The sequence below is a fragment of the Telmatherina bonti genome (assembly GCF_933228915.1).
Source record: "Telmatherina bonti genome assembly, chromosome: 21".
Classification (NCBI taxonomy): Eukaryota; Metazoa; Chordata; class Actinopteri; order Atheriniformes; family Telmatherinidae; genus Telmatherina; species Telmatherina bonti.
Genome location: NC_136630.1, coordinates 29,463,177 through 29,488,801, shown reverse-complemented (window position 1 = coordinate 29,488,801; position 25,625 = coordinate 29,463,177). Strand labels below are relative to the sequence as shown.

General features: G+C 45.2%; 1 protein-coding gene across 1 annotated transcript; it reads left to right on the top strand.

The window, feature by feature from the left end:
- The first annotated feature begins 3,820 nt into the window (after positions 1-3,820).
- rfng (RFNG O-fucosylpeptide 3-beta-N-acetylglucosaminyltransferase) lies at positions 3,821-24,890 on the top strand. Its single transcript, XM_079261242.1, has 9 exons — positions 3,821-4,246; positions 4,680-5,192; positions 16,690-16,738; positions 16,991-17,093; positions 18,489-18,642; positions 18,790-18,875; positions 18,962-19,127; positions 19,239-19,324; positions 23,459-24,890. Exons 2-9 carry the CDS (start codon positions 4,746-4,748, stop codon positions 23,526-23,528), a joined length of 1,161 nt encoding a protein of 386 aa, XP_079117368.1. The 5' UTR covers positions 3,821-4,246; positions 4,680-4,745; the 3' UTR covers positions 23,529-24,890.
- Positions 24,891-25,625: the final 735 nt, after the last annotated feature.

Below are 25,625 nucleotides of genomic sequence, written 5' to 3'. Positions count from 1 at the left end.
ACAAAAATCACAACAATTATCAATGAAAATCAAACATATCAACCCATGGAGGTCTGGATTTGGATCCACCAACTCCTGGACAGTCTGTGGTGCAACTTGGCGTTGGTGGATGGAGCGAGACATGATGTCCCAGATGTGCTCAGCTGGATTCAGGTCTGGGGAACGGGCGGGCCGGTCCATAACATCAATGCCTTCGTGTTGCAGGAACTGCTGACACACTCCAGCTACATGAGGTCTAGCATTGTCTTGCATTAGGAGGAACCCAGGGCCAACCGCACCAGCATATGGTCCCACAAGGGGTCTGAGGATCTCATCTCAGTACCTAATGGCAGTCAGGCTACCTCTGGCGAGCACATGGAGGGCTGTGCGGCCCTCCAAAGAAATGCCCCCCCACACCATTACTGACCCACTGCCAAACTGGTCATGCTGGAGGATGTTGCAGGCAGCAGAATGTTCTCCACGGCGTCTCCAGACTCTGTCACGTCTGTCACATGTGCTCAGTGTGAACCTGCTTCCATCTGTGAAGAGCTCAGGGCGCCAGTGGAGAATTTGCCAATCTTGGTGTTCTCTGGCAAATGCCAAACGTCCTGCACGGTGTTGGGCTGTAAGCACAACCCCCACCTGTGGACGTCGGGCCCTCATACCACCCTCATGGAGTCTGTTTCTGACTGTTGGAGCAGACACATGCACATTTGTGGCCTGCTGGAGCTCATTCTGCAGGGCTCTGGCAGTGCTCCTCCTGTTCCTCCTTGCACAAAGAAGGAGGTAGCGGTCCTGCTGCTGGGTTGTTGCCCTCCCACGGCCTCCTCCACGTCTCCTGATGTACTGGCCTGTCTCCTGGTCGCACCTCCACGCTCTGGACACCACGCTGACAGACACAGCAAACCTTGGTGGCGCAGTGGTTAGCACTGTGGCCTCACAGCAAGAAGGTTGCTGGTTCAATCCTTGGCTGGATTGGTCTTTCTGTGTGGAGTTTGCATGTTCTCCCCGTGTATGCGTGGGTTCTCTCCGGGTACTCCGGCTTCCTCCCACCATCCAAAGACATGCATGATAGGTTAATTGGTTACTCTAAATTGCCCCTAGGAGTGAGTGTGTCCCTGCGATGGACTGGCGAGCTGTCCAGGGTGTACCCTGCCTGTCGCCCAAAGCCGGCTGGGATAGGCTCCAGCTTCCCCGCGACCCTGAATTGGAATAAGCGGTTTGGAAAATGAATGAATGGATGAATATATATATATTATATTTACAGTCCTGATCAAAATCTTAAGACCAGTTGAAAAATTGCCAGAATGTACCTTTTGCATATTTGGATCTCAATGAGATTTGAAGTAGAGCTACAATAGGCAAAAGCAAGAAGGGGCAATGTGACAAAAAGCACTTTGAAAAAGCAATTTATTGAAAACAACAATGAAACTGAAATAGGCTGATCAAAGGTTTAAGACCACCACTCAAAAAATACAAAAAAACTCTCCAAACCAGAACAAAAATATTTCTCAGTAGGACTCAGTGATGAGGAGCTCCACCGTTCTTGTTACTCACTTCAAAAATTAGTTTGGGCATGTTTGATGCGAGTGTTTTCAGGAGGCTAGTGGGCTCATTGTTCTAAGTGGTGTAGATGGCTTCACGAAGGGCATCAACTGTCTGGAACTGATGGCCAATTTTAAAAACTTTCCTAGCCATCCATCCACTTATGTTCTCTTTAGGATTTAAATCAGGAGAACATGCAAGATGGTCCAAAAGAATGATGTTGTCCCTTGAGAAGTCCTTCATCAAGCGATGAAGGACTACTACTGGTCTTAAGATTTTGATCAGGACTATATACACACATTTATACATGTATATATATATATATATATATATATATACTTTACAGTATTACTTGTATAACATGATTTACATATTTTTTAAATTCATGTTTAACGCATGAAAAAATTCATAATTCAGTGAATACACTCAAATGGAAGAATTTCTGATAAATAAATCGTGGAATTGGACATACAGTGAACATTTTCCACAATGAGCAGGAGTTGGTCATCCACAACCATAATTTACAAAACTTTGTCTCTTATTAAGGTGGCCTTCTTATTCACATTACACATGGTGCAGTTGTTGCAGTTTGTTGTGCTTTTCCTTAAGGCAGCAAACTCCTCGTACTCCTTTCCTCTATGTGATAGCATTTCAAATGCGAGGTTGCAAGGGGTAAATATGGCAGCATTCCTGTTGCCTCATGACCCTTCAGTACTGCATATGAGGCATGTTGCTGTTGGCTGGTGGGATTTTCTAATGAAAAACTATGCCAGGATGCTAACAAAGAGCTAATGCTAAACCTTTAGCTCAAAAGTGACTCAGGTGTAGCTGCTTCTAACCAACTCAAAACACTACCAAGATGGCACAACTTCATGGTTCTACCAAGACGGCACAACTTCATGGTTCTACCAAGACGGCACAACTTCATGGTTCTACCAAGATGGCACAACTTCATGGTTCTACCAAGACGGCACAACTTCATGGTTCTACCAAGACGGCACAACTTCATGGTTCTACCAAGACGGCACAACTTCATGGTTCTACCAAGATGGCACAACTTCATGGTTCTACCAAGACGGCACAACTTCGTGGTTCTACCAAGACGGCACAACTTCGTGGTTCTACCAAGACGGCACAACTTCGTGGTTCTACCAAGACGGCACAACTTCGTGGTTCTACCAAGACGGCACAACTTCGTGGTTCTACCAAGACGGCACAACTTCGTGGTTCTACCAAGACGGCACAACTTCGTGGTTCTACCAAGACGGCACAACTTCGTGGTTCTACCAAGACGGCACAACTTCGTGGTTCTACCAAGACGGCACAACTTCATGGTTCTACCAAGACGGCACAACTTCGTGGTTCTACCAAGACGGCACAACTTCATGGTTCTACCAAGATGGCATAACTTCATGTTTCTGTGTCTGTGATGCGCTTGGGCAGGGGTAAAAATAAGATTCTGTGTCCTTGCAATCAGACGGTTTTTAGACAGAAATACTCACTGATCCCATATACTTTTGGCAGGATTGGCAAATATTCTTGATGTTAGAATCAGTATCGACCCATCTCTACTTTGTAAATTACCCCTGGGCTCTCGACCAGAGCTGGAAATTTTGGTATTTGGTTACCAAGTAAATCTAGGGTCAGTATCGCTGATACCAACACTTTTTGCTTCAACTATAACAGTCATTTAATTACTTCTGCCGTTTTTTAAAATTTTTTTTTATGATTGTTATCATAATAAAACAAATAAAAAGAATTTGTGAACTAAAACAGTTTTTCTCAGCAATTCAAATTGCTAAGAAAAACTGTAAATGAAAGATTTTTTTTCTGTAAACAATGTCACAAAATAACTTTTTTTTATTTTTTTTATTTTCTATCACACAGAATTGTTTGAGAAAAATAATGGCAGCAGTGCAAATTAGTTTTAAAAAGCAAAACCTACTGTTGAGTATCTCTCATTTACATTCTTTGGCTTTTTAACCCCAAAGCTCCCACCAAGAAAATGATCAATATCATCTCACTGGTATAGATAGTAAGCTGTCGATGTCTGGATCAGTCTGCTCGGACTTGGCAGGGAAAGGCTGGGAGATTGTTTTTTTTCTTTTTAAATAATAGATTTCATTTTGTTGATCTCGTGGAAGAGAGCTTTAATTTGCACCAACACAGCGCTTTATTTTGAAAGAAATTCAGGAAGCGCATTCCTGAAATTTTACGAACTGAAACTCCTTTTATTCCGCATTTCTGTACCTTTTTTCCCCTAAATGTAGTAAATATTTATTTTATGACCAAGATCCTGTTTCTAAAAGGAAATATGAAGACAAACAGAAAACTGTTGTTTCCGCTCCTGTGTGTTTTATTTTGAAAACGGTAACCGGAAGTGGAGTTCACAACTGTTTCCTGTAACTTTTCCGTCTGAAGGAGTTTGTGTGTGATTTTATTCTGTTTTCCAGCTGCCAGAAGTAAGCACGTTTCCCTGTCCAGCCATGGTCGACACGGTGGGGGTCTGATGTGAACTGGGACGAACTGGGAGAACTGGACCGAAACCAGACTTTCACAACGAAGAGGAAGAACCGCGCAGGGAGTTCGGTTCCCTTTATTCTCCAGCACTGGTCCGACTGGTCTGAGGAGACTAGGACTGGTTCTCCAGCTGTGGTCCGACTGGTCCTTACTGGGAAACAGAGTCTGGGAGGAGAACCGGGTCTGGGGGGACATTTCCACGGTGAGTTCAGGGTCTGATTCGGTTCTGAAAACTTCTGGAAGTCTGCAGAGCTTTTGCAACTCACAGAGTTGTGTGCACGTGAGCCACATGCTTTCTTTCTTCATTTTATTCACATGAATCCAGATTCTGGTTTTGGTTTTTACTTATTAATCCACGTTCCCAGCAGCTCTTATCGCCATTTAAACACAACAGGAAATGACATAAACTCACCTCCACACACACACACACACACACACACACACACACACACAGCTGCAGGGGTTGGAGTCAAACCTGAACACTTCATCCTGATCAGAACCCTCGAAGACCTTATCCTGGATCAGGGGTGAGATCTTCCTCTGGTTTGGCTCTTGTGGTTCTGACCTCAGCCTGTTCCTTCCTCTGCACACACACACACACACACACTCATCTGAGTGTGCATGTATCCGTGCAGGTGTCGGTGTGACGGCATGATGACGGGACAGGGTGCTCCTGGAAGCGGCTGCAGCCCTGGAGGCTGATGGACCTGCGTCTCTGGCCCGTCAGGATGCACATAGCTTCGGTCGGGGTCAGTAAGTTCTGCTTCCTCTTCTCCCTGGCGCTCTGCTGCCTCCTCCTGCTGCTCATCCCGACCCTCCAGCCGCCACCTCGCCATCTGGACCTGCCTCAGCCTCGAGCCCAAGCCAGACCCGCCGGAGCGAGGCAACCGCATCATGTCCAGGTCCCTGCAGGACCTGCAGGAGGCTCAGAAACCCAGGAGAGGCCGGTCCGGACCGAACGGGGCAGGAAGGAAAAGCAAAGCCCAGAGAGAGGAGCTGAAACTGAAGGGGGTCCAGTTTCAGAATCCAAGTCTCTGGACAAGCTGGAGCTGAAGGACATCTTCATCGCAGTGAAGACCACCAGGAAGTACCACAAGTCCAGACTGGAGCTGCTGGTTCAGACGTGGGTGTCCCAAGCGAAGCGCCAGGTGAGTAAAACCTGACTGCTGCTCCTCAAACCCTGATCAGAGCTCAGTGGATTCGTTCCGGATCAGACCCGCTGCGTTTGTTTGTTCAGCAAGATGCAGAACTTCTGCATCAGAACCACCAGCTGGTTCTGGTCTGACCGTAAAGTCACGTCACTGATCCACATCTGCTCAGAAAACTTTTCTTACTGAAACGTGTCATCAGTGGACAGGCTGTGATGTCTACCTGTCCTCTGTGTGAGACAGGTGGAGGCACATCTGGCTGATCTCAGAACAGATGACAGATTTATATGTTGGTCGAAGAGGAAACGATCATTTTCCAACCCCAATTCCAAAAAATTGTGTTTCTAGGATGATGTTTAGCATCTCCTCTTCTTCTAACATCTGGAAACATCTGGAAGTGAGGAGAGCAGCTCTGTGGTCCAGCATGGTGGAAGGTCTTCCCTGAAAGAGACGTTGTCTGGATGGGAGCAGATGTTCCAGCATTGATGGAGCTTCCCAGATGTGGAAGCTGCCCACGCCATCGGCACTAATGCAACCCCATCCCATCAGAGATGCAGGCTGATAACAAGCTGGATGCTCCCTCTCCTCTTTAGTCTGCAGGACACGCCGTCCATGCTGTCCACAAACTATTCCACATCTTCATCCAGGTTTCCACTCAGAACATTTTAGATGAGCTTTGGTCCAGAGAAGACGGCGTGTTTCTGGATCCTCTTCACATATGATGGAGCTTTAACCTGCATGTGTGGATTTCAGCCTGAACTGGGTTCACACTGGTTTCTGGAATCTTCCTGAGTCCATGCACTGGTTTCCAGTAGAGAATCATGTTTTTACTGCAGAAGATCACCAGCATCCAGCCTTGTCCCTAGCATACAGAGATTCCTTCAGATTCTCTGAATCTTCTGATGATGTTCTACACTGTAGACGGAGGATCTTCAGAGTCTGAGGAACATTTTTTTGGAAATTGTTCCACAGTTTTTAGACCCAGTTTGTCTCAGACTGGCAAAGCTCTGTCCATCTTTCTATCTGAGAGACTCTGCCTCTCTGAAATGCTCCTTTTATACCCAGTCATGTTACTGACCTGTTCCCAGTTAAACCAGTCATGTTACTGACCTGTTCCCAGTTAAACCAGTCATGTTACTGACCTGTTCCCAGTTAAACCAGTCATGTTACTGACCTGTTCCCAGTTAAACCAGTCATGTTACTGACCTGTTCCCAGTAAAACCAGTCATGTTACTGACCTGTTCCCAGTTAAACCAGTCATGTTACTGACCTGTTCCCAGTTAAACCAGTCATGTTACTGACCTGTTCCCAGTTAAACCAGTCATGTTACTGACCTGTTCCCAGTTAAACCAGTCATGTTACTGACCTGTTCCCAGTTAAACCAGTCATGTTACTGACCTGTTCCCAGTTAAACCAGTCATGTTACTGACCTGTTCCCAGTTAAACCAGTCATGTTACTGACCTGTTCCCAGTTAAACCAGTCATGTTACTGACCTGTTCCCAGTTAAACCAGTCATGTTACTGACCTGTTCCCAGTTAAACCAGTCATGTTACTGACCTGTTCCCAGTTAAACCAGTCATGTTATTGACCTGTTCCCAGTTAAACCAGTCATGTTACCGACCTGTTCCCAGTTAAACCAGTCATGTTACTGACCTGTTCCCAGTTAAACCAGTCATGTTACTGACCTGTTCCCAGTAAAACCAGTCATGTTACCGACCTGTTCCCAGTTAAACCAGTCATGTTACCGACCTGTTCCCAGTTAAACCAGTCATGTTACTGACCTGTTCCCAGTTAAACCAGTCATGTTACTGACCTGTTCCCAGTAAAACCAGTCATGTTACTGACCTGTTCCCAGTTAAACCAGTCATGTTACTGACCTGTTCCCAGTTAAACCAGTCATGTTACTGACCTGTTCCCAGTTAAACCAGTCATGTTACCGACCTGTTCCCAGTTAAACCAGTCATGTTACTGACCTGTTCCCAGTAAAACCAGTCATGTTACCGACCTGTTCCCAGTAAAACCAGTCATGTTACCGACCTGTTCCCAGTTAAACCAGTCATGTTACTGACCTGTTCCCAGTTAAACCAGTCATGTTACTGACCTGTTCCCAGTAAAACCAGTCATGTTACCGACCTGTTCCCAGTTAAACCAGTCATGTTACTCACCTGTTCCCAGTAAAACCAGTCATGTTACCGACCTGTTCCCAGTTAAACCAGTCATGTTACTGACCTGTTCCCAGTTAAACCAGTCATGTTACTGACCTGTTCCCAGTTAAACCAGTCATGTTACTGACCTGTTCCCAGTAAAACCAGTCATGTTACCGACCTGTTCCCAGTTAAACCAGTCATGTTACTGACCTGTTCCCAGTAAAACCAGTCATGTTACCGACCTGTTCCCAGTTAAACCAGTCATGTTACTGACCTGTTCCCAGTTAAACCAGTCATGTTACTGACCTGTTCCCAGTTAAACCAGTCATGTTACTGACCTGTTCCCAGTTAAACCAGTCATGTTACTGACCTGTTCCCAGTAAAACCAGTCATGTTACTGACCTGTTCCCAGTAAAACCAGTCATGTTACTGACCTGTTCCCAGTTAAACCAGTCATGTTACTGACCTGTTCCCAGTTAAACCAGTCATGTTACTCACCTGTTCCCAGTAAAACCAGTCATGTTACTGACCTGTTCCCAGTAAAACCAGTCATGTTACCGACCTGTTCCCAGTTAAACCAGTCATGTTACTGACCTGTTCCCAGTAAAACCAGTCATGTTACCGACCTGTTCCCAGTTAAACCAGTCATGTTACTGACCTGTTCCCAGTTAAACCAGTCATGTTACTGACCTGTTCCCAGTTAAACCAGTCATGTTACCGACCTGTTCCCTGTTAAACCAGTCATGTTACTGACCTGTTCCCTGTTAAACCAGTCATGTTACTGACCTGTTCCCAGTTAAACCAGTCATGTTACTGACCTGTTCCCAGTAAAACCAGTCATGTTACTGACCTGTTCCCAGTTAAACCAGTCATGTTACTGACCTGTTCCCAGTTAAACCAGTCATGTTACTGACCTGTTCCCAGTAAAACCAGTCATGTTACCGACCTGTTCCCAGTTAAACCAGTCATGTTACCGACCTGTTCCCAGTTAAACCAGTCATGTTACTGACCTGTTCCCAGTTAAACCAGTCATGTTACTGACCTGTTCCCAGTAAAACCAGTCATGTTACTGACCTGTTCCCAGTTAAACCAGTCATGTTACTGACCTGTTCCCAGTTAAACCAGTCATGTTACTGACCTGTTCCCAGTAAAACCAGTCATGTTACTGACCCATTCCCAGTTAAACCAGTCATGTTACTGACCCGTTCCCAGTAAAACCAGTCATGTTACTGACCTGTTCCCAGTTAAACCAGTCATGTTACTGACCTGTTCCCAGTTAAACCAGTCATGTTACTCACCTGTTCCCAGTTAAACCAGTCATGTTACTGACCCATTCCCAGTTAAACCAGTCATGTTACTGACCTGTTCCCAGTAAAACCAGTCATGTTACTGACCTGTTCCCAGTAAAACCAGTCATGTTACTGACCTGTTCCCAGTTAAACCAGTCATGTTACTCACCTGTTCCCAGTAAAACCAGTCATGTTACTGACCTGTTCCCAGTTAAACCAGTCATGTTACTGACCTGTTCCCAGTTAAACCAGTCATGTTACTGACCTGTTCCCAGTTAAACCAGTCATGTTACTGACCTGTTCCCAGTTAAACCAGTCATGTTACTGACCTGTTCCCAGTTAAACCAGTCATGTTACTCACCTGTTCCCAGTTAAACCAGTCATGTTACTGACCCATTCCCAGTTAAACCAGTCATGTTACTGACCCGTTCCCAGTAAAACCAGTCATGTTACTGACGTGTTCCCAGTTAAACCAGTCATGTTACTGACCTGTTCCCAGTTAAACCAGTCATGTTACTGACCCGTTCCCAGTTAAACCAGTCATGTTACTGACCTGTTCCCAGTAAAACCAGTCATGTTACTCACCTGTTCCCAGTTAAACCAGTCATGTTACTGACCTGTTCCCAGTTAAACCAGTCATGTTACTCACCTGTTCCCAGTAAAACCAGTCATGTTACTGACCTGTTCCCAGTTAAACCAGTCATGTTACTGACCCATTCCCAGTTAAACCAGTCATGTTACTGACCCATTCCCAGTTAAACCAGTCATGTTACTGACCTGTTCCCAGTAAAACCAGTCATGTTACTCACCTGTTCCCAGTTAAACCAGTCATGTTACTCACCTGTTCCCAGTTAAACCAGTCATGTTACTGACCCATTCCCAGTTAAACCAGTCATGTTACTGACCCATTCCCAGTTAAACCAGTCATGTTACTGACCTGTTCCCAGTTAAACCAGTCATGTTACTGACCTGTTCCCAGTTAAACCAGTCATGTTACTGACCTGTTCCCAGTTAAACCAGTCATGTTACTGACCTGTTCCCAGTTAAACCAGTCATGTTACTGACCTGTTCCCAGTTAAACCAGTCATGTTACTGACCTGTTCCCAGTTAAACCAGTCATGTTACTGACCTGTTCCCAGTTAAACCAGTCATGTTACTGACCTGTTCCCAGTTAAACCAGTCATGTTACCGACCTGTTCCCAGTTAAACCAGTCATGTTACTGACCTGTTCCCAGTTAAACCAGTCATGTTACTGACCTGTTCCCAGTAAAACCAGTCATGTTACCGACCTGTTCCCAGTTAAACCAGTCATGTTACCGACCTGTTCCCAGTTAAACCAGTCATGTTACTGACCTGTTCCCAGTTAAACCAGTCATGTTACTGACCTGTTCCCAGTTAAACCAGTCATGTTACTGACCTGTTCCCAGTAAAACCAGTCATGTTACTGACCTGTTCCCAGTAAAACCAGTCATGTTACTGACCTGTTCCCAGTTAAACCAGTCATGTTACTGACCTGTTCCCAGTTAAACCAGTCATGTTACTGACCTGTTCCCAGTTAAACCAGTCATGTTACTCACCTGTTCCCAGTAAAACCAGTCATGTTACTGACCTGTTCCCAGTAAAACCAGTCATGTTACCGACCATTTCCCAGTTAAACCAGTCATGTTACTGACCTGTTCCCAGTAAAACCAGTCATGTTACCGACCTGTTCCCAGTTAAACCAGTCATGTTACTGACCTGTTCCCAGTTAAACCAGTCATGTTACTGACCTGTTCCCAGTTAAACCAGTCATGTTACCGACCTGTTCCCAGTTAAACCAGTCATGTTACTGACCTGTCCCCAGTTAAACCAGTCATGTTACTGACCTGTTCCCAGTTAAACCAGTCATGTTACTGACCTGTTCCCTGTTAAACCAGTCATGTTACTGACCTGTTCCCTGTTAAACCAGTCATGTTACTGACCTGTTCCCAGTTAAACCAGTCATGTTACTGACCTGTTCCCAGTAAAACCAGTCATGTTACTGACCTGTTCCCAGTTAAACCAGTCATGTTACTGACCTGTTCCCAGTTAAACCAGTCATGTTACCGACCTGTTCCCAGTTAAACCAGTCATGTTACTGACCTGTTCCCAGTTAAACCAGTCATGTTACTGACCTGTTCCCAGTAAAACCAGTCATGTTACTGACCTGTTCCCAGTTAAACCAGTCATGTTACTGACCCATTCCCAGTTAAACCAGTCATGTTACTCACCTGTTCCCAGTAAAACCAGTCATGTTACTGACCTGTTCCCAGTTAAACCAGTCATGTTACTGACCCGTTCCCAGTTAAACCAGTCATGTTACTGACCCATTCCCAGTTAAACCAGTCATGTTACTGACCCATTCCCAGTTAAACCAGTCATGTTACTCACCTGTTCCCAGTAAAACCAGTCATGTTACTGACCTGTTCCCAGTTAAACCAGTCATGTTACTGACCTGTTCCCAGTTAAACCAGTCATGTTACTGACCCGTTCCCAGTTAAACCAGTCATGTTACTGACCCGTTCCCAGTAAAACCAGTCATGTTACTGACGTGTTCCCAGTTAAACCAGTCATGTTACTGACCTGTTCCCAGTTAAACCAGTCATGTTACTCACCTGTTCCCAGTTAAACCAGTCATGTTACTGACCCGTTCCCAGTTAAACCAGTCATGTTACTGACCTGTTCCCAGTAAAACCAGTCATGTTACTCACCTGTTCCCAGTTAAACCAGTCATGTTACTCACCTGTTCCCAGTTAAACCAGTCATGTTACTGACCTGTTCCCAGTTAAACCAGTCATGTTACTCACCTGTTCCCAGTAAAACCAGTCATGTTACTGACCTGTTCCCAGTTAAACCAGTCATGTTACTGACCCATTCCCAGTTAAACCAGTCATGTTACTGACCCATTCCCAGTTAAACCAGTCATGTTACTGACCTGTTCCCAGTAAAACCAGTCATGTTACTCACCTGTTCCCAGTTAAACCAGTCATGTTACTCACCTGTTCCCAGTTAAACCAGTCATGTTACTGACCCTTTCCCAGTTAAACCAGTCATGTTACTGACCCATTCCCAGTTAAACCAGTCATGTTACTGACCTGTTCCCAGTTAAACCAGTCATGTTACTGACCTGTTCCCAGTTAAACCAGTCATGTTACTGACCTGTTCCCAGTTAAACCAGTCATGTTACTGACCTGTTCCCAGTTAAACCAGTCATGTTACCGACCTGTTCCCAGTTAAACCAGTCATGTTACTGACCTGTTCCCAGTTAAACCAGTCATGTTACTGACCTGTTCCCAGTTAAACCAGTCATGTTACTGACCTGTTCCCAGTTAAACCAGTCATGTTACCGACCTGTTCCCAGTTAAACCAGTCATGTTACTGACCTGTTCCCAGTTAAACCAGTCATGTTACTGACCTGTTCCCAGTAAAACCAGTCATGTTACCGACCTGTTCCCAGTTAAACCAGTCATGTTACCGACCTGTTCCCAGTTAAACCAGTCATGTTACTGACCTGTTCCCAGTTAAACCAGTCATGTTACTGACCTGTTCCCAGTAAAACCAGTCATGTTACTGACCTGTTCCCAGTTAAACCAGTCATGTTACTGACCTGTTCCCAGTTAAACCAGTCATGTTACTGACCTGTTCCCAGTTAAACCAGTCATGTTACCGACCTGTTCCCAGTTAAACCAGTCATGTTACTGACCTGTTCCCAGTAAAACCAGTCATGTTACCGACCTGTTCCCAGTAAAACCAGTCATGTTACCGACCTGTTCCCAGTTAAACCAGTCATGTTACTGACCTGTTCCCAGTTAAACCAGTCATGTTACTGACCTGTTCCCAGTAAAACCAGTCATTTTACCGACCTGTTCCCAGTTAAACCAGTCATGTTACTCACCTGTTCCCAGTAAAACCAGTCATGTTACCGACCTGTTCCCAGTTAAACCAGTCATGTTACTGACCTGTTCCCAGTTAAACCAGTCATGTTACTGACCTGTTCCCAGTAAAACCAGTCATGTTACCGACCTGTTCCCAGTTAAACCAGTCATGTTACTGACCTGTTCCCAGTAAAACCAGTCATGTTACCGACCTGTTCCCAGTTAAACCAGTCATGTTACTGACCTGTTCCCAGTTAAACCAGTCATGTTACTGACCTGTTCCCAGTTAAACCAGTCATGTTACTGACCTGTTCCCAGTTAAACCAGTCATGTTACTGACCTGTTCCCAGTAAAACCAGTCATGTTACTGACCTGTTCCCAGTAAAACCAGTCATGTTACTGACCTGTTCCCAGTAAAACCAGTCATGTTACTGACCTGTTCCCAGTTAAACCAGTCATGTTACTGACCTGTTCCCAGTTAAACCAGTCATGTTACTGACCTGTTCCCAGTTAAACCAGTCATGTTACTCACCTGTTCCCAGTAAAACCAGTCATGTTACTGACCTGTTCCCAGTAAAACCAGTCATGTTACCGACCATTTCCCAGTTAAACCAGTCATGTTACTGACCTGTTCCCAGTAAAACCAGTCATGTTACTGACCTGTTCCCAGTTAAACCAGTCATGTTACTGACCTGTTCCCAGTTAAACCAGTCATGTTACTGACCTGTTCCCAGTTAAACCAGTCATGTTACCGACCTGTTCCCAGTTAAACCAGTCATGTTACTGACCTGTCCCCAGTTAAACCAGTCATGTTACTGACCTGTTCCCAGTTAAACCAGTCATGTTACTGACCTGTTCCCAGTTAAACCAGTCATGTTACTGACCTGTTCCCAGTTAAACCAGTCATGTTACCGACCTGTTCCCAGTTAAACCAGTCATGTTACTGACCTGTTCCCAGTTAAACCAGTCATGTTACTGACCTGTTCCCAGTAAAACCAGTCATGTTACTGACCTGTTCCCAGTTAAACCAGTCATGTTACTGACCCATTCCCAGTTAAACCAGTCATGTTACTCACCTGTTCCCAGTAAAACCAGTCATGTTACTGACCTGTTCCCAGTTAAACCAGTCATGTTACTGACCCGTTCCCAGTTAAACCAGTCATGTTACTGACCCATTCCCAGTTAAACCAGTCATGTTACTGACCCGTTCCCAGTTAAACCAGTCATGTTACTGACCTGTTCCCAGTTAAACCAGTCATGTTACTGACCTGTTCCCAGTTAAACCAGTTAGTTGTCAAACACTCGTCCAGTTGTTCCTTCTCCAGACTTCTGTTGCTCCTGTTCCAGATGTTTCCAGACGTGTTGCTGCATCAGATTCATATTTTCCATCAGATGATAAAATGTCCCAGTTTCATCATCTGACATGATGTTTATCTTCTACTGGGAATAAAATCTGACATGATGTTTATCTTCTACTGGGAATAAAATCTGACATGATGTTTATCTTCTACTGGGAATAAAATCTGACATGATGTTTATCTTCTACTGGGAATAAAATCTGATTTGATGGGATTCCGGTTTGTTTACATTTGACACAGAAATCGGACTTTTTGGGAATATCGGATTTATTTCATCCAGAACTTTGACTTTAGCATCTTTGGATAAAGTTTAAACAAAATTTATTCAGATGTTTTGGAGTTTAGAAAAACCCAAAGCCTCTGTGTTTATCTGTTCAGGTTTTTGCTGCTATGTTGCTGGTTTTGTCTCAGAGGATACTGGGTGTTCCCTCAGAACCACAGATTCCAGTCTGAGCTCAGTGGTTTGCTAACTAATGTCGGATCCGACCACAGAACCAGTGAAATGTTTCTCTGCATCAGGGTGGAACTCTTCTGCTGACTGGGAGGACCGGACTTGTTTCTGGGTCCAGCTGGGATGGTTCAGGATCAGGTCTGGGCTGGTCCACATGAGTCTAGTCTTCCAGCAGAACCCGCTGCTTCTTTCTGCACCGTTTTATTTCATGATGGTTTCATCAGAAACGTGTGAATATTTTCATCTGAAGGTTTAGAGACGACGTCAGAAGCTGCACCTGCAGGTGGCTGAAGTTCTCCTCATGAACTTCCCACGCAGAACCTTCTCTAGGTCCACATCTGAGCAGAGACCAGTTACTGTTCTGAGACACGGTCCCTGTGTGAACAGAACGACCTTAAACCAGCTCCGGGTCCGGGTCCCGCTGGTGTTCCGGGTCCGGGTCCGGGTCCCGCTGGTGTTCCGGGTCCGGGTCCCGCTGGTGTTCCGGCTCCGGGTCCCGCTGGTGTTCCGGGTCCGGGTCCCGCTGGTGTTCCGGCTCCGGGTCCCGCTGGTGTTCCGGGTCCGGGTCCCGCTGGTGTTCCGGCTCCGGGTCCCGCTGGTGTTCCGGGTCCGGGTCCCGCTGGTGTTCCGGCTCCGGGTCCCGCTGGTGTTCCGGGTCCGGGTCCCGCTGGTGTTCCGGCTCCGGGTCCCGCTGGTGTTCCGAGTCCGGGTCCCGCTGGTGTTCCGAGTCCGGGTCCCGCTGGTGTTCCGAGTCCGGGTCCCGCTGGTGTTCCGGCTCCGGGTCCCGCTGGTGTTCCGAGTCCGGGTCCCGCTGGTGTTCCGAGTCCGGGTCCCGCTGGTGTTCCGGGTCCGGGTCCGGGTCCCGCTGGTGTTCCGAGTCCGGGTCCCGCTGGTGTTCCGGGTCCGGGTCCGGGTCCCGCTGGTGTTCCGGGTCCGGGTCCCGCTGGTGTTCCGAGTCCGGGTCCCGCTGGTGTTCCGGGTCCGGGTCCCGCTGGTGTTCCGGGTCCGGGTCCGGGTCCCGCTGGTGTTCCGGGTCCAGGTCCCGCTGGTGTTCCGAGTCCGGGTCCCGCTGGTGTTCCGGGTCCGGGTCCCGCTGGTGTTCCGGGTCCGGGTCCGGGTCCCGCTGGTGTTCCGGGTCCGGGTCCCGCTGGTGTTCCGGGTCCGGGTCCCGCTGGTGTTCCGAGTCCGGGTCCCGCTGGTGTTCCGGGTCCGGGTCCCGCTGGTGTTCCGGGTCCGGGTCCGGGTCCCGCTGGTGTTCCGGGTCCGGGTCCCGCTGGTGTTCCGAGTCCGGGTCCCGCTGGTGTTCCGGGTCCGGGTCCGGGTCCCGCTGGTGTTCCGGGTCCGGGTCCCGCTGGTGTTCCGGGTCCGGGTCCTGCTGGTGTTCCGGGTCCGGGTCCCGCTGGTGTTCCGGCTCCGGGTCCCGCTGGTGTTCCGAGTCCGGGTCCCGCTGGTGTTCCGGGTCCGGGTCCCGCTGGTGTTCCGGGTCCGGGTCCCGCTGGTGTTCCGGGTCCGGGTCCTGCTGGTGTGGTCTCTCCTCTCCACAACGAGGACCTGATGTCTGGTTTTACTGCTTCAGGTTTACAGCTGCTCATAAAATTCCTCCATTTTCAGACAATTAGTCAGAATTAAATGAGAAGGTCTGCTGCTGGTTTATTAGAGGTCTGAAGACCGGGTCATGTTAGACCGCCGGGTGGAGGTCTTTCTGCAGGACTGTTTCTGCCTGCAGGACTATCTCTACAGTCCGGGACTGGGTCTGTTTCACCCTACAGAGTCCTGCAGACTAACCCAAACCTGTAATAAAATCCGGTGTCCTGTCCTCTGAAGGAGCTGGACGGACGTCCTGCTGAGAGGAAGCAGGAATTCTTTCCGATCAGCTGCAGCAGCAGAAGAAGACGAACGGCGCCTGACAGCTGTGGATTTAAACTCCTCGCTGCTGTAAAAACGCTGCAGATGTTGAAAATGTTGAGACTGGAGGTGGAAAGTAAATCTTTTATCATGATGAATATTTGAAGAGTTTTAATGACTTTCAATGATGAATAATTCCCGTCGTCGTGGCAACCATCCAGAATATCCCTCATCAGATGAACCTTTTGTTAATAAACTACCACACACAGATAAAACGGACTTGTTGTGATACTTTAGTCTGTTTTAGTGTAGAAATACTGTAATGTTTATGTGTAAACACACCTGAATGGATCAGTTGGACTAAAACACATCAAGCTGTAAACGTGTGAAACCCGCTTCCTGTAAACCTCCTCCTTCAGGAAATTCATATTTTGCCTTTCGTCTCATAACCTGCTCGCCGGACCTGGAGGCTTTGTGCATGTCCGACTAACGGCGTCTCCTCCTGTGTTTCAGACTTACATCTTCACAGATGGCGAGGACCGAGAGCTGCAGGTGAGAACAGGTAAGAAGCCGGGCCGTGCTGGCGGGGAAACATCTGACATGCAGAACATTTTCTGTTCTGCTTCTAAAACAACTCTATTAAAATGGTGGAGGATTATAATGAAGAATCTCTGTGATTCTGAATGTTATAAAATGTCCAGAAGAATCTGGACGTTGGAGAAAACAAACCTGATCAGCGACTCGCCTGTCGGTGACGGAGTCTGAAGTTAACCGACCCGCTGTCACTAACCCGGTTACCCTCTGTCCCGTCCAGGAACCAACATCATCAACACCAACTGCTCGGCGGCTCATAACCGGCAGGCTCTGTGCTGCAAGATGTCCGTGGAGTACGACAAGTTCATCGAATCCCAGAAGAAGTGAGTCAGATGTCTGGTTATACTGACCGATCACTGTGGTTAACTAGTCCAGTCAGCTACCTGAAAGTCACTGCTCCAGATGGGTAACTGTGGTTCACTGATTAACTGGTTTGGTTACATGAGGTTAAGTGGTTAAGATGGGTAACTGCAATTAACTGGTTTAGGCTGCTACCTTTGGTTAGCTAGTTTAGATGGTTTAATGTGGTTAACTGTGGTTAGATGCTTTAGACTATTACTATTGGTTAACTGTTTTAGATTGGTAACTTGTTAACTGGTTTAGATAGGTAACTGTGGTTAAGGCTATTACCTGTGGTTAACTGCTTTAGATGGGTAATCTTGGTTAACTTGTTTACAAAGGCAACTGTGGTTAACTGGTTTAGGCTATTACCTGTGGTTAACTGGTTTAGGCTATTACCTGTGGTTAGCTGGTTTAGTTACTTGTGGTCCACTGTTTTAGATGCATAATTGGTTAAATAGTTTAGGTGGGTAACTGTAGTTAACTGGTTTAGTTACTTGTGGTCCACTGGTTTATATGCATAACTGGTTAACTAGTTTAGATGGGTAACTTTGGTTAGCTGGTTTAGATGGGTAACTGTGGTTGACTGGTTTAGATGAGTGATTATTTAACTGCTTTACATGGGTAACTGGTTAACTGGTTTAGGCTATCACCTGTGGTTAACTGCTTTAGATTGGTAACTTTGGTTAACTGGTTTAGATTGGTAACTGGTTAACTGGTTTAGATGGGTATGGGTGGTTAACTAGTTTAAGTGGACAACTGATTACCTGGTTTACATGGGTAAATGTGGTTAACTGGTTTAGACCATTACTTGTGGTTAACCGGTTTAGTTACTTGTGGTCCACTGTTTTAGATGCATAACTGGTTAAATAGTTTAGGTGGGTAACTGTAGTTAACTGGTTTAGTTACTTGTGGTCCACTGGTTTATATGCATAACTGGTTAACTAGTTTAGATGGGTAACTTTGGTTAGCTGGTTTAGATGGGTAACCGTGGTTGACTGGTTTAGATGAGTGATTATTTAACTGCTTTACATGGGTAACTGTGGTTAACTGGTTTAGGCTATTACCTGTGGTTAACTGCTTTAGATTGGTAACTTTGGTTAACTGGTTTAGATTGGTAACTGGTTAACTGGTTTAGATGGGTAAGGGTGGTAAACTGGTTTAAGTGGACAACTGATTACCTGGTTTACATGGGTAAATGTGGTTAACTGGTTTAGACCATTACTTGTGGTTAACCAGTTTAGTTACTTGTGGTCGACTGAATTAGATGCATAACTGGTTAACTAGTTTGGTGGAGAGTTAGTTTAGTTTGGCTAACTAACTGGTGGAGATGTTGGTGGAGAGTCTCCATGTGAACATGTGGTGTGTCCGTGTTGTAGGTGGTTCTGCCACATGGATGATGATAACTACGTGATCCTGCCCAGCCTGCTGCGACTGCTGTCCTCCTACCACCACAGCCAGGACATCTACCTGGGCCGGCCCAGTCTGGATCACCCCATCGAGGCTGCAGAGAGGGTCAAGAGTGATGGATCAGTCAGTCTGCTTCCACATTATTATTATTTTTATTATTATTATTATTATTAATATTATTGTTATCATTATTAGAGTTTCTGGCTTCGCTCTGCGTGTGGGATGTCTGTGAGGAAGGAGGTGACATGGTCCCTCTCCACCTTGTTTCAGGTGTCTGTAAAGTTCTGGTTCGCCACAGGCGGAGCAGGATTCTGCATCAGCCGAGGTCTGGCTCTGAAGATGAGCCCGTGGGCCAGGTAGGCCACACACCCACCTGTTCACGGTGGAGTGTGATGAAAACAGCCGTCTTGATCAGACCTGAGTTGGTCTTCTATGTTTTCAGTTTGGGGAACTTCATCAGCACAGCAGAGAAGATCCGGCTGCCCGATGACTGCACCATCGGCTACATCATCGAGGCCCTGCTGGAGGTGACTCTGACACACACTCACCTGTTCCACTCCCACCTGGAGAACCTGCAGAAGCTGCCTGCTGACACTGTGCTGGATCAGGTGAGTGGACGTGGTCCACAGAAAAGATGGAGGCAAATCTGGCATTTGTGAAACATTTGGAGGAATTTAGATGAGATTTCTTCTCTTTATGTCATGTGACGGTACCATCAGGTGACTCTCAGTTATGGAGGCTTCGAGAACAGAAGAAATGTGGTCAGTGTTGCTGGAAGCTTCTCTCTGGCTGAAGACCCCACAAGGTAAACTAATCTGTAATCCTGAAAGCTCCTCTAGATCTCTGAGTTCTGCGATCATCATCAGTAGCTGCGCTTCCATTTCACTGAGAAATACACAAAACCTTAAAGTCGTAATGAGAAGCACGTTCATGGAAACACCTACATTTTGAGAAAAACTCAAATATTGCTAAAATGTTTTTACGCTCCCATGAGGTGGTTTTTCAGACGTTTCAGTATAGAAGTATCTGGCATTTATGTGTTTCTGGACGTGATATAAGGGGTCATGTGGTCACATGGAACAAACAACAGCGAATTTCAGAGTTTTACAGTTAATTAGAAAAGGAAATGTCGGGAAAAAGGCTTAAAAAAGCTGCAGCAAATTCTCCGTAGCAAGTAGAAAATCCCAAAGTACGTTGCACAAGCTGTGATTCCTGTAAAATCTCGTTCTGCTGACGAGAACTGAGGCGAACACCTAAACACGGTTCAAACGCCTGCAAATCGCAGTTGGTGTCAAAACTTACAAATATCAATATTATTTTTCAAAAAAGTGAAATGGAAATGCAGCTAGTGTCTCAGGAACAGCAGTGTGTAGCTCTGTGATGGTCATGTGACCCTCCAGCTGGTCTACGGAGGTTTTCCAGTGTTTCTATCCGTCCAGGAGGTCTACAATCCAGATGTAGTGTTTATTCAGAGACTCTAGATGGTAAATCCACCATTATTTATCACATCTTCATCACCATCACTACCATGTTGCTAAGAGACCTCTATTTTCACCTGGACATGATGATGAAGACACTTCTTGTCAGACTTTCCACCAATCAGAGAGCTTAAACTGACGGTAACGTCCAATCAGGAGCAGCCAAAGATCAACAAGTGATGAAGCATCTAAACACGTCTCCATGCTTTCTTTTTTTTTTTTTTGTTTTTTTGTCTTGTCGAGCATTTAAGCAAGCAGAATGATGGTCTGGATGCTGTGTTCTGCTGAGCAAATTTACTTTGCCAAGGGGAGCATTACTGGTATGATGATCCCCCTTGATTTTCTAGATTTTTGTGTTATTCCTTTATTTATTTTGTGTACATTTTTTAGTTTCTACTGCTGGACCAGACCAGAGAGGATAGGAGCAACAGAAAGATAAATTGAAAGAGAAAGAAAACACCTCGTAGAGATAGAGAAAAAGAGAGAAAGAGAAAGAAGGAAAAAACAGACATCTGGATAAACGTACGCATATATACATACGCATACATACGCATTTGCCTATATAGACGCACGTACCTACATATTCACACACATAGACACAAACAGGCCAATCTTAGATTCTTATTCCCCCTGCAGAGGACTAGACTATCAAGTGTCAAGAGCACCATAAACTATCAGGTTAAATATTAATGGGAGACAAAGAAAACAAGCTGTTGTTTAGTGAATAATCCTGCAGACGACTCAGTGACTGTGTCACATGCAGAACATACAGAGTGGAACGTGTTCAGAGAAGAGTGATCATGCCAATGTGACCCCGCCCACACAAAGGCGAGAAGCAGGCCATGAGGACCCCGAGACCCAGGTGGCCGGTAGCCACCCCAAGCACAGGATCCAACCACCCCATTTCTGCATGCTGACTGGGATTAAGACAGGCTGGTTTATTCAAAAGCAAAAAACAGGTGGAAATAACAAAACTATTGACCCATAAAACATGGATTATAAAGAGTTAATACTGGCCTGCTCCTCTGCACACACTACTTTATTACTTTATTAAAGTAATGCAGCTGAGAAGTAAAGAAAGCGCACAGAGAGGACAGTCGAATGCTGGATAAACCTGCATCTGGCTTCTGAATAATGGTGCGGAATGTTCCAGAACTCCTGTGGTGTTCCCACCACAGCTGGGACATGGATAAAAACCACATGGTGAGCTCCAGCTGAATGTGCAGTTCCAAACCCTGAAGATGAATCTGCAGCTTTTTACCTCATTCACACGCTTCATCAGCGTGACGTTGGTCAGCTGCTGATACGTCTTGCCTTCCAGACGGCAGTGAATGAAGCAGACTGTGAGTTTATCCAAGCAGACAGGCCAAACCTCATATTTTCTACATCGTGTTTGTCATGGGGTGGTTTTTAGTGAAAAACATCTTCCTGCTCGGTTCGTCCTGAAACTTTCAGAGGCGAAGGCAGCTCTACAGATGTGATCCAGCTGTGTCATAACGATTCAGCTCACAGTTTAACAGATGGATGAGGTGGAAGAGGTGGATGTAATGTGGTGGATGTGATGGATAATATGGATGAGATAGATGTTATAGACAAGGAGATGTGATGGATGTGATGAATAAGGAGGATGAAGTGGATAATATACATGTGATGGATGCTTCCTGCGTTCGTCCGGCTGTAGATGGAGGAAACTTTCATCACATGTGCAGCACACCAGATGTTTGCTTCCCATCAGATTCCTGCTTGAGGTTTGCACACGGCTTCAGTTGGAAGTTGGCTTTAAGGTGGACTTAAGGAGATACTAAGTTCACCTCCAGGTGGGAGCAGAGCGATGAGGTGGTTGATGGGTGGTTCCTCTGACCAGTTTGGGTTCCGTCTCCAGCGTTGTGACTCACCTCTTGTCCTGGTTTTATATCTGATGGCTCTCCTTCTGACCATCAGCAAACGGAAGGATTCTGGGTAATTTTCCAACACAGGCAGTAAATTCTGATTGGCTGAAAGCTAACAGGAGCTGATGAATTGTGCAGAATGCATCTGCAGAGCATCATGCTACCTATCTAACGTCCAGCTCTGGTTGCTATGGTGAAAACAACGTCATCTTTTCTTTCAGTCATATCATAAAACATGAGGTTTTGTTAGGAGACGCCTCTTTAACCCTTCTGGGACGCCAAAACCTTGTGAAAACCGCTTTAAAAACAGATTAATAATTTTTTTCTAGTTTTTAAAAATGAAATTAACTTCAGTCTTTATGAAAACCAAGTATTCCATTTTTACTTGAACACTTTTAAATCTTTATGGTTAAAACTTTTCCCAAAGCCTCATCGAAACTTTCTGATCCTCGTTTTCTGCCCGCTAAGAGACACCTGACTGGTAAAAATGCTGAATAACCCATTTAAATTTGTCAAAGGGTCAAATAAAAAAACTTTCCTGATGTTTTAGTCATGGGTTGGACCTTTAAGGGTTAATGAGGGAATAAAGTTAAGACTGGTCTTGAGTTCCTGTAAATAATCTCATCAACATGGATTTTGTCTCATTGTTCGTGTTTCAGATAAACATTTAAAACCTTTTCTGGTTCTCACAGGACAAAAAATGTCCTCTCCCATAAAAACTATGAAAACATCACAACATGATTTAGATGGAAAATAACTCATTTATTTTTTTCTTCATAAAAACAGTGACATCATGTGATCAGTTTGGCATCATGTGATCCGTTTGGCATCATGTGATCCGTTTGGCATCATGTGATCCGTTTGGCATCATGTGAGCCGTTTGGCATCATGTGAGCCGTTTGGCATCATGTGATCCGTTTGGCATCATGTGATCCGTTTGGCATCATGTGAGCCGTTTGGCATCATGTGATCCGTTTGGCATCATGTGATCAGTTTGGCATCATGTGATCCGTTTGGCATCATGTGATCCGTTTGGCATCATGTGATCCGTTTGGCATCATGTGATCCGTTTGGCATCATGTGATCAGTTTGGCATCATGTGAGCCGTTTGGCATCATGTGAGCCGTTTGGCATCATGTGATCCGTTTGGCATCATGTGATCCGTTTGGCATCCACCCTGGACTGTGTGTGTCTTTGTCTGAGTTTGTGCTTTTGTTATAAATCGTAAAAAGTTTCAATTATTTATATATGTTATATATTTGGTCATTTTCATGAGTTTACTGAAAGATTTGAGCAAAAAAAGTGTGAAAAATATTAATCTATCAGACTTTTATCAGTGTTTGGATCTTTTTTTTTCCAATAAAAACCTGAAAGGGAAATTCCAGGTTTAAATTCTAAAGATCTTTCCTTTAAAAAAAACAAACAAAAATCATCCCATGTGGGGGAACACATCCAGACTGGTGGCCAAAAATGGAGGGAAAATTACCTGAAGAGGCAAAATAAAGTCCCTGAAATGTTTATTTCTGATCCTCTGAAGGACGTTAAAACGTTGTTTCTCTGGTCTTCCTGCAGGTTTAAGACGGTCCACTGCCTCCTGTATCCAGATACCGAATGGTGTCCAGAGTCCCACCTAGACCACTGAGACCCCCACACTCTGGCACAGCTGGATGGTTCAGGTGGAAACATGCAGCGTCTCCAGATCACCGAAGGACCAGCGCCCCACCCGAAGCTGCTCAGTGGAAAAGTCCGGAAGCTGCTGAATGAAAGGCAGAGAGCAGAGGAAGCTGCAGAAGCTTCCAGCGGATTTCAGAGTTTTCCTGGATTCTGGATTCTGGATCCCGGATCCCGGATTCTGGATTCTGGAATCCTGGGTTCACTCTGGGTGAATGGTTCAGTTTTTCCTCAACCACTCTCTCTTCTTCTGGGAAACTGCCCCGTCTCCAAACACTCGGTAATGACAAGCTGCAGGTGTGAAGATGGCGGTTCTGGTACGTTCTGACAGTAATGAATCCCATCATAAACTCCAGTTTTTCTTCTTTTCTCTGCTCTAAAACTGGATTCCGGTCATGAGATGATGTGTGTCTGTTAAAGTGGTCTTATTATTATTATTATTCTGCGAAAGCCTGAACAGTATTACTTCCTTCTTTCTGTTTGTTCATGGATGATCTGAGCAAATGAGGTACATCAAACGGTTTCTGACGCTGCGCGGATTCGTGATGCGTTCATGAACTCTTTTTATTTACCAGTTTATTCTTGTTAAAGCTCAGTGTTCATGCTTATGCACTACCTGGATGATGTCACTTCCTGTGTGCTGTAGGAGCGTTCAGGTCGCAGTCGGTGAAGTCAGACATCATGAAATCTGTTCTGGTCCCAGAATGCATCAGTGTTAGCAAGGGCCCTGGTCCAGCTCTGAGGGTCCTGGGCGGGGTCTGTGTCAGAGCAAACTAACGTGGCTCCAAGCACATCGTGATGTTGATGATGACATGGGCGACAGCGTTGCTACAGCCTGATTCTGCCCTGGAAAGTAGGAGACAGAAGCTGGAAAGTCGGTTTGGAAGCACAGAACTCATAAGTCCCACCCCTTTCTGGCCACGCCCACCGAAAGCCACGCCTCCCAAGCATGAAGACAAGTCCAAAACCATGTCCTGCTGCGGGTCAGGGGACGACGACGACGACGACGATGATGGTGATGATGATGATGATGATGTACACTCTGCAGCTGATGTTTTGTGATGTTTCAGAAGGAATAAAACATTTTTCACTGTTGTTGATTAGAGTGGTGAAGTAACTTTTTCCAGAGAAAGGTTTAAATCCTCCTGAAGATGTGAGGAGATGGAAAGCTGGTGTGGATCCAGTTCCTGTCAGCCAATCAGTGATCAGGATGTGAAGCATTAGACTCAGACTTAGTTCAGAAGAATGATTATTTAACCATTTATTCATTCTAAATAAATTATGGATGCACTGATATCAGCATTGGTATCGGCTCAATACCAAGCGTGTGTACTCGTACATGGTATTAATGAAAGTGTACCAATACTGTTCTAATCAAGCCAGCACAGATGTGTGCGACATGCTTCAGACGTGTTTTAAAAGAAATAAATGCCTTGAATGTTAAAATGTGACATTTTTTGTTCCACTAAAAGCGAGATGTTTGTTTCAAAACCACACATTTATAGTTGTATTTAGGTAAAATGTGACAAATCAGAATAAAACTTGTTGAAATAGTTAGATCTGTAATGTTATTGTATTTGTATTGGTGAGGTAAGTTCAGAAAGGATGGGTCATTTATTACAACCTGATGAAATCTTAGTTATAACAGCGATAATAACCATAGTCACCATAATGTTTCAATAAACAGGTCTGGTATCAGCAGATATATGTAGATATTATGGGTGGGAAAATCTATTATAAAATTGGGATTTTTTTTTTTGCTTCACAATTCTAAAATTAATTTCTTTTGTAGAAAAAAAAAATCAAATTTTTTTCAAATAAAAATAATCCATTATAAAAATAGTCATTTTTATTGTTTTTATTGATCTTTTTACTTGTCTTTTTGGGCATTATAGCAGCAGAATGATGGTCTGGCTACTGGGTTGTTTTTTCCTAATTGAAATCAAGAAAAATGATGGGGAAAAAAAAAGTTTTATACATTTATTTTGTTTTAAATCGACAAAAGTCGTCCATATCAAAGAATTGTGAGAATTGCAATTTAAATCGAATGGGCACCCAAAAAATTGAA

Bases quoted from the DNA above. Each gene is read 5' to 3' on its own strand.
- rfng (XM_079261242.1), top strand. From the start codon at position 4,746: ATGGACCTGCGTCTCTGGCCCGTCAGGATGCACATAGCTTCGGTCGGG. The intron at 16,739-16,990 runs GTAAGAAGCCGG...TGTCCCGTCCAG, and splicing joins AGAGCTGCAGGTGAGAACAG to GAACCAACATCATCAACACC. The intron at 18,876-18,961 runs GTAGGCCACACA...CTATGTTTTCAG, and splicing joins AAGATGAGCCCGTGGGCCAG to TTTGGGGAACTTCATCAGCA.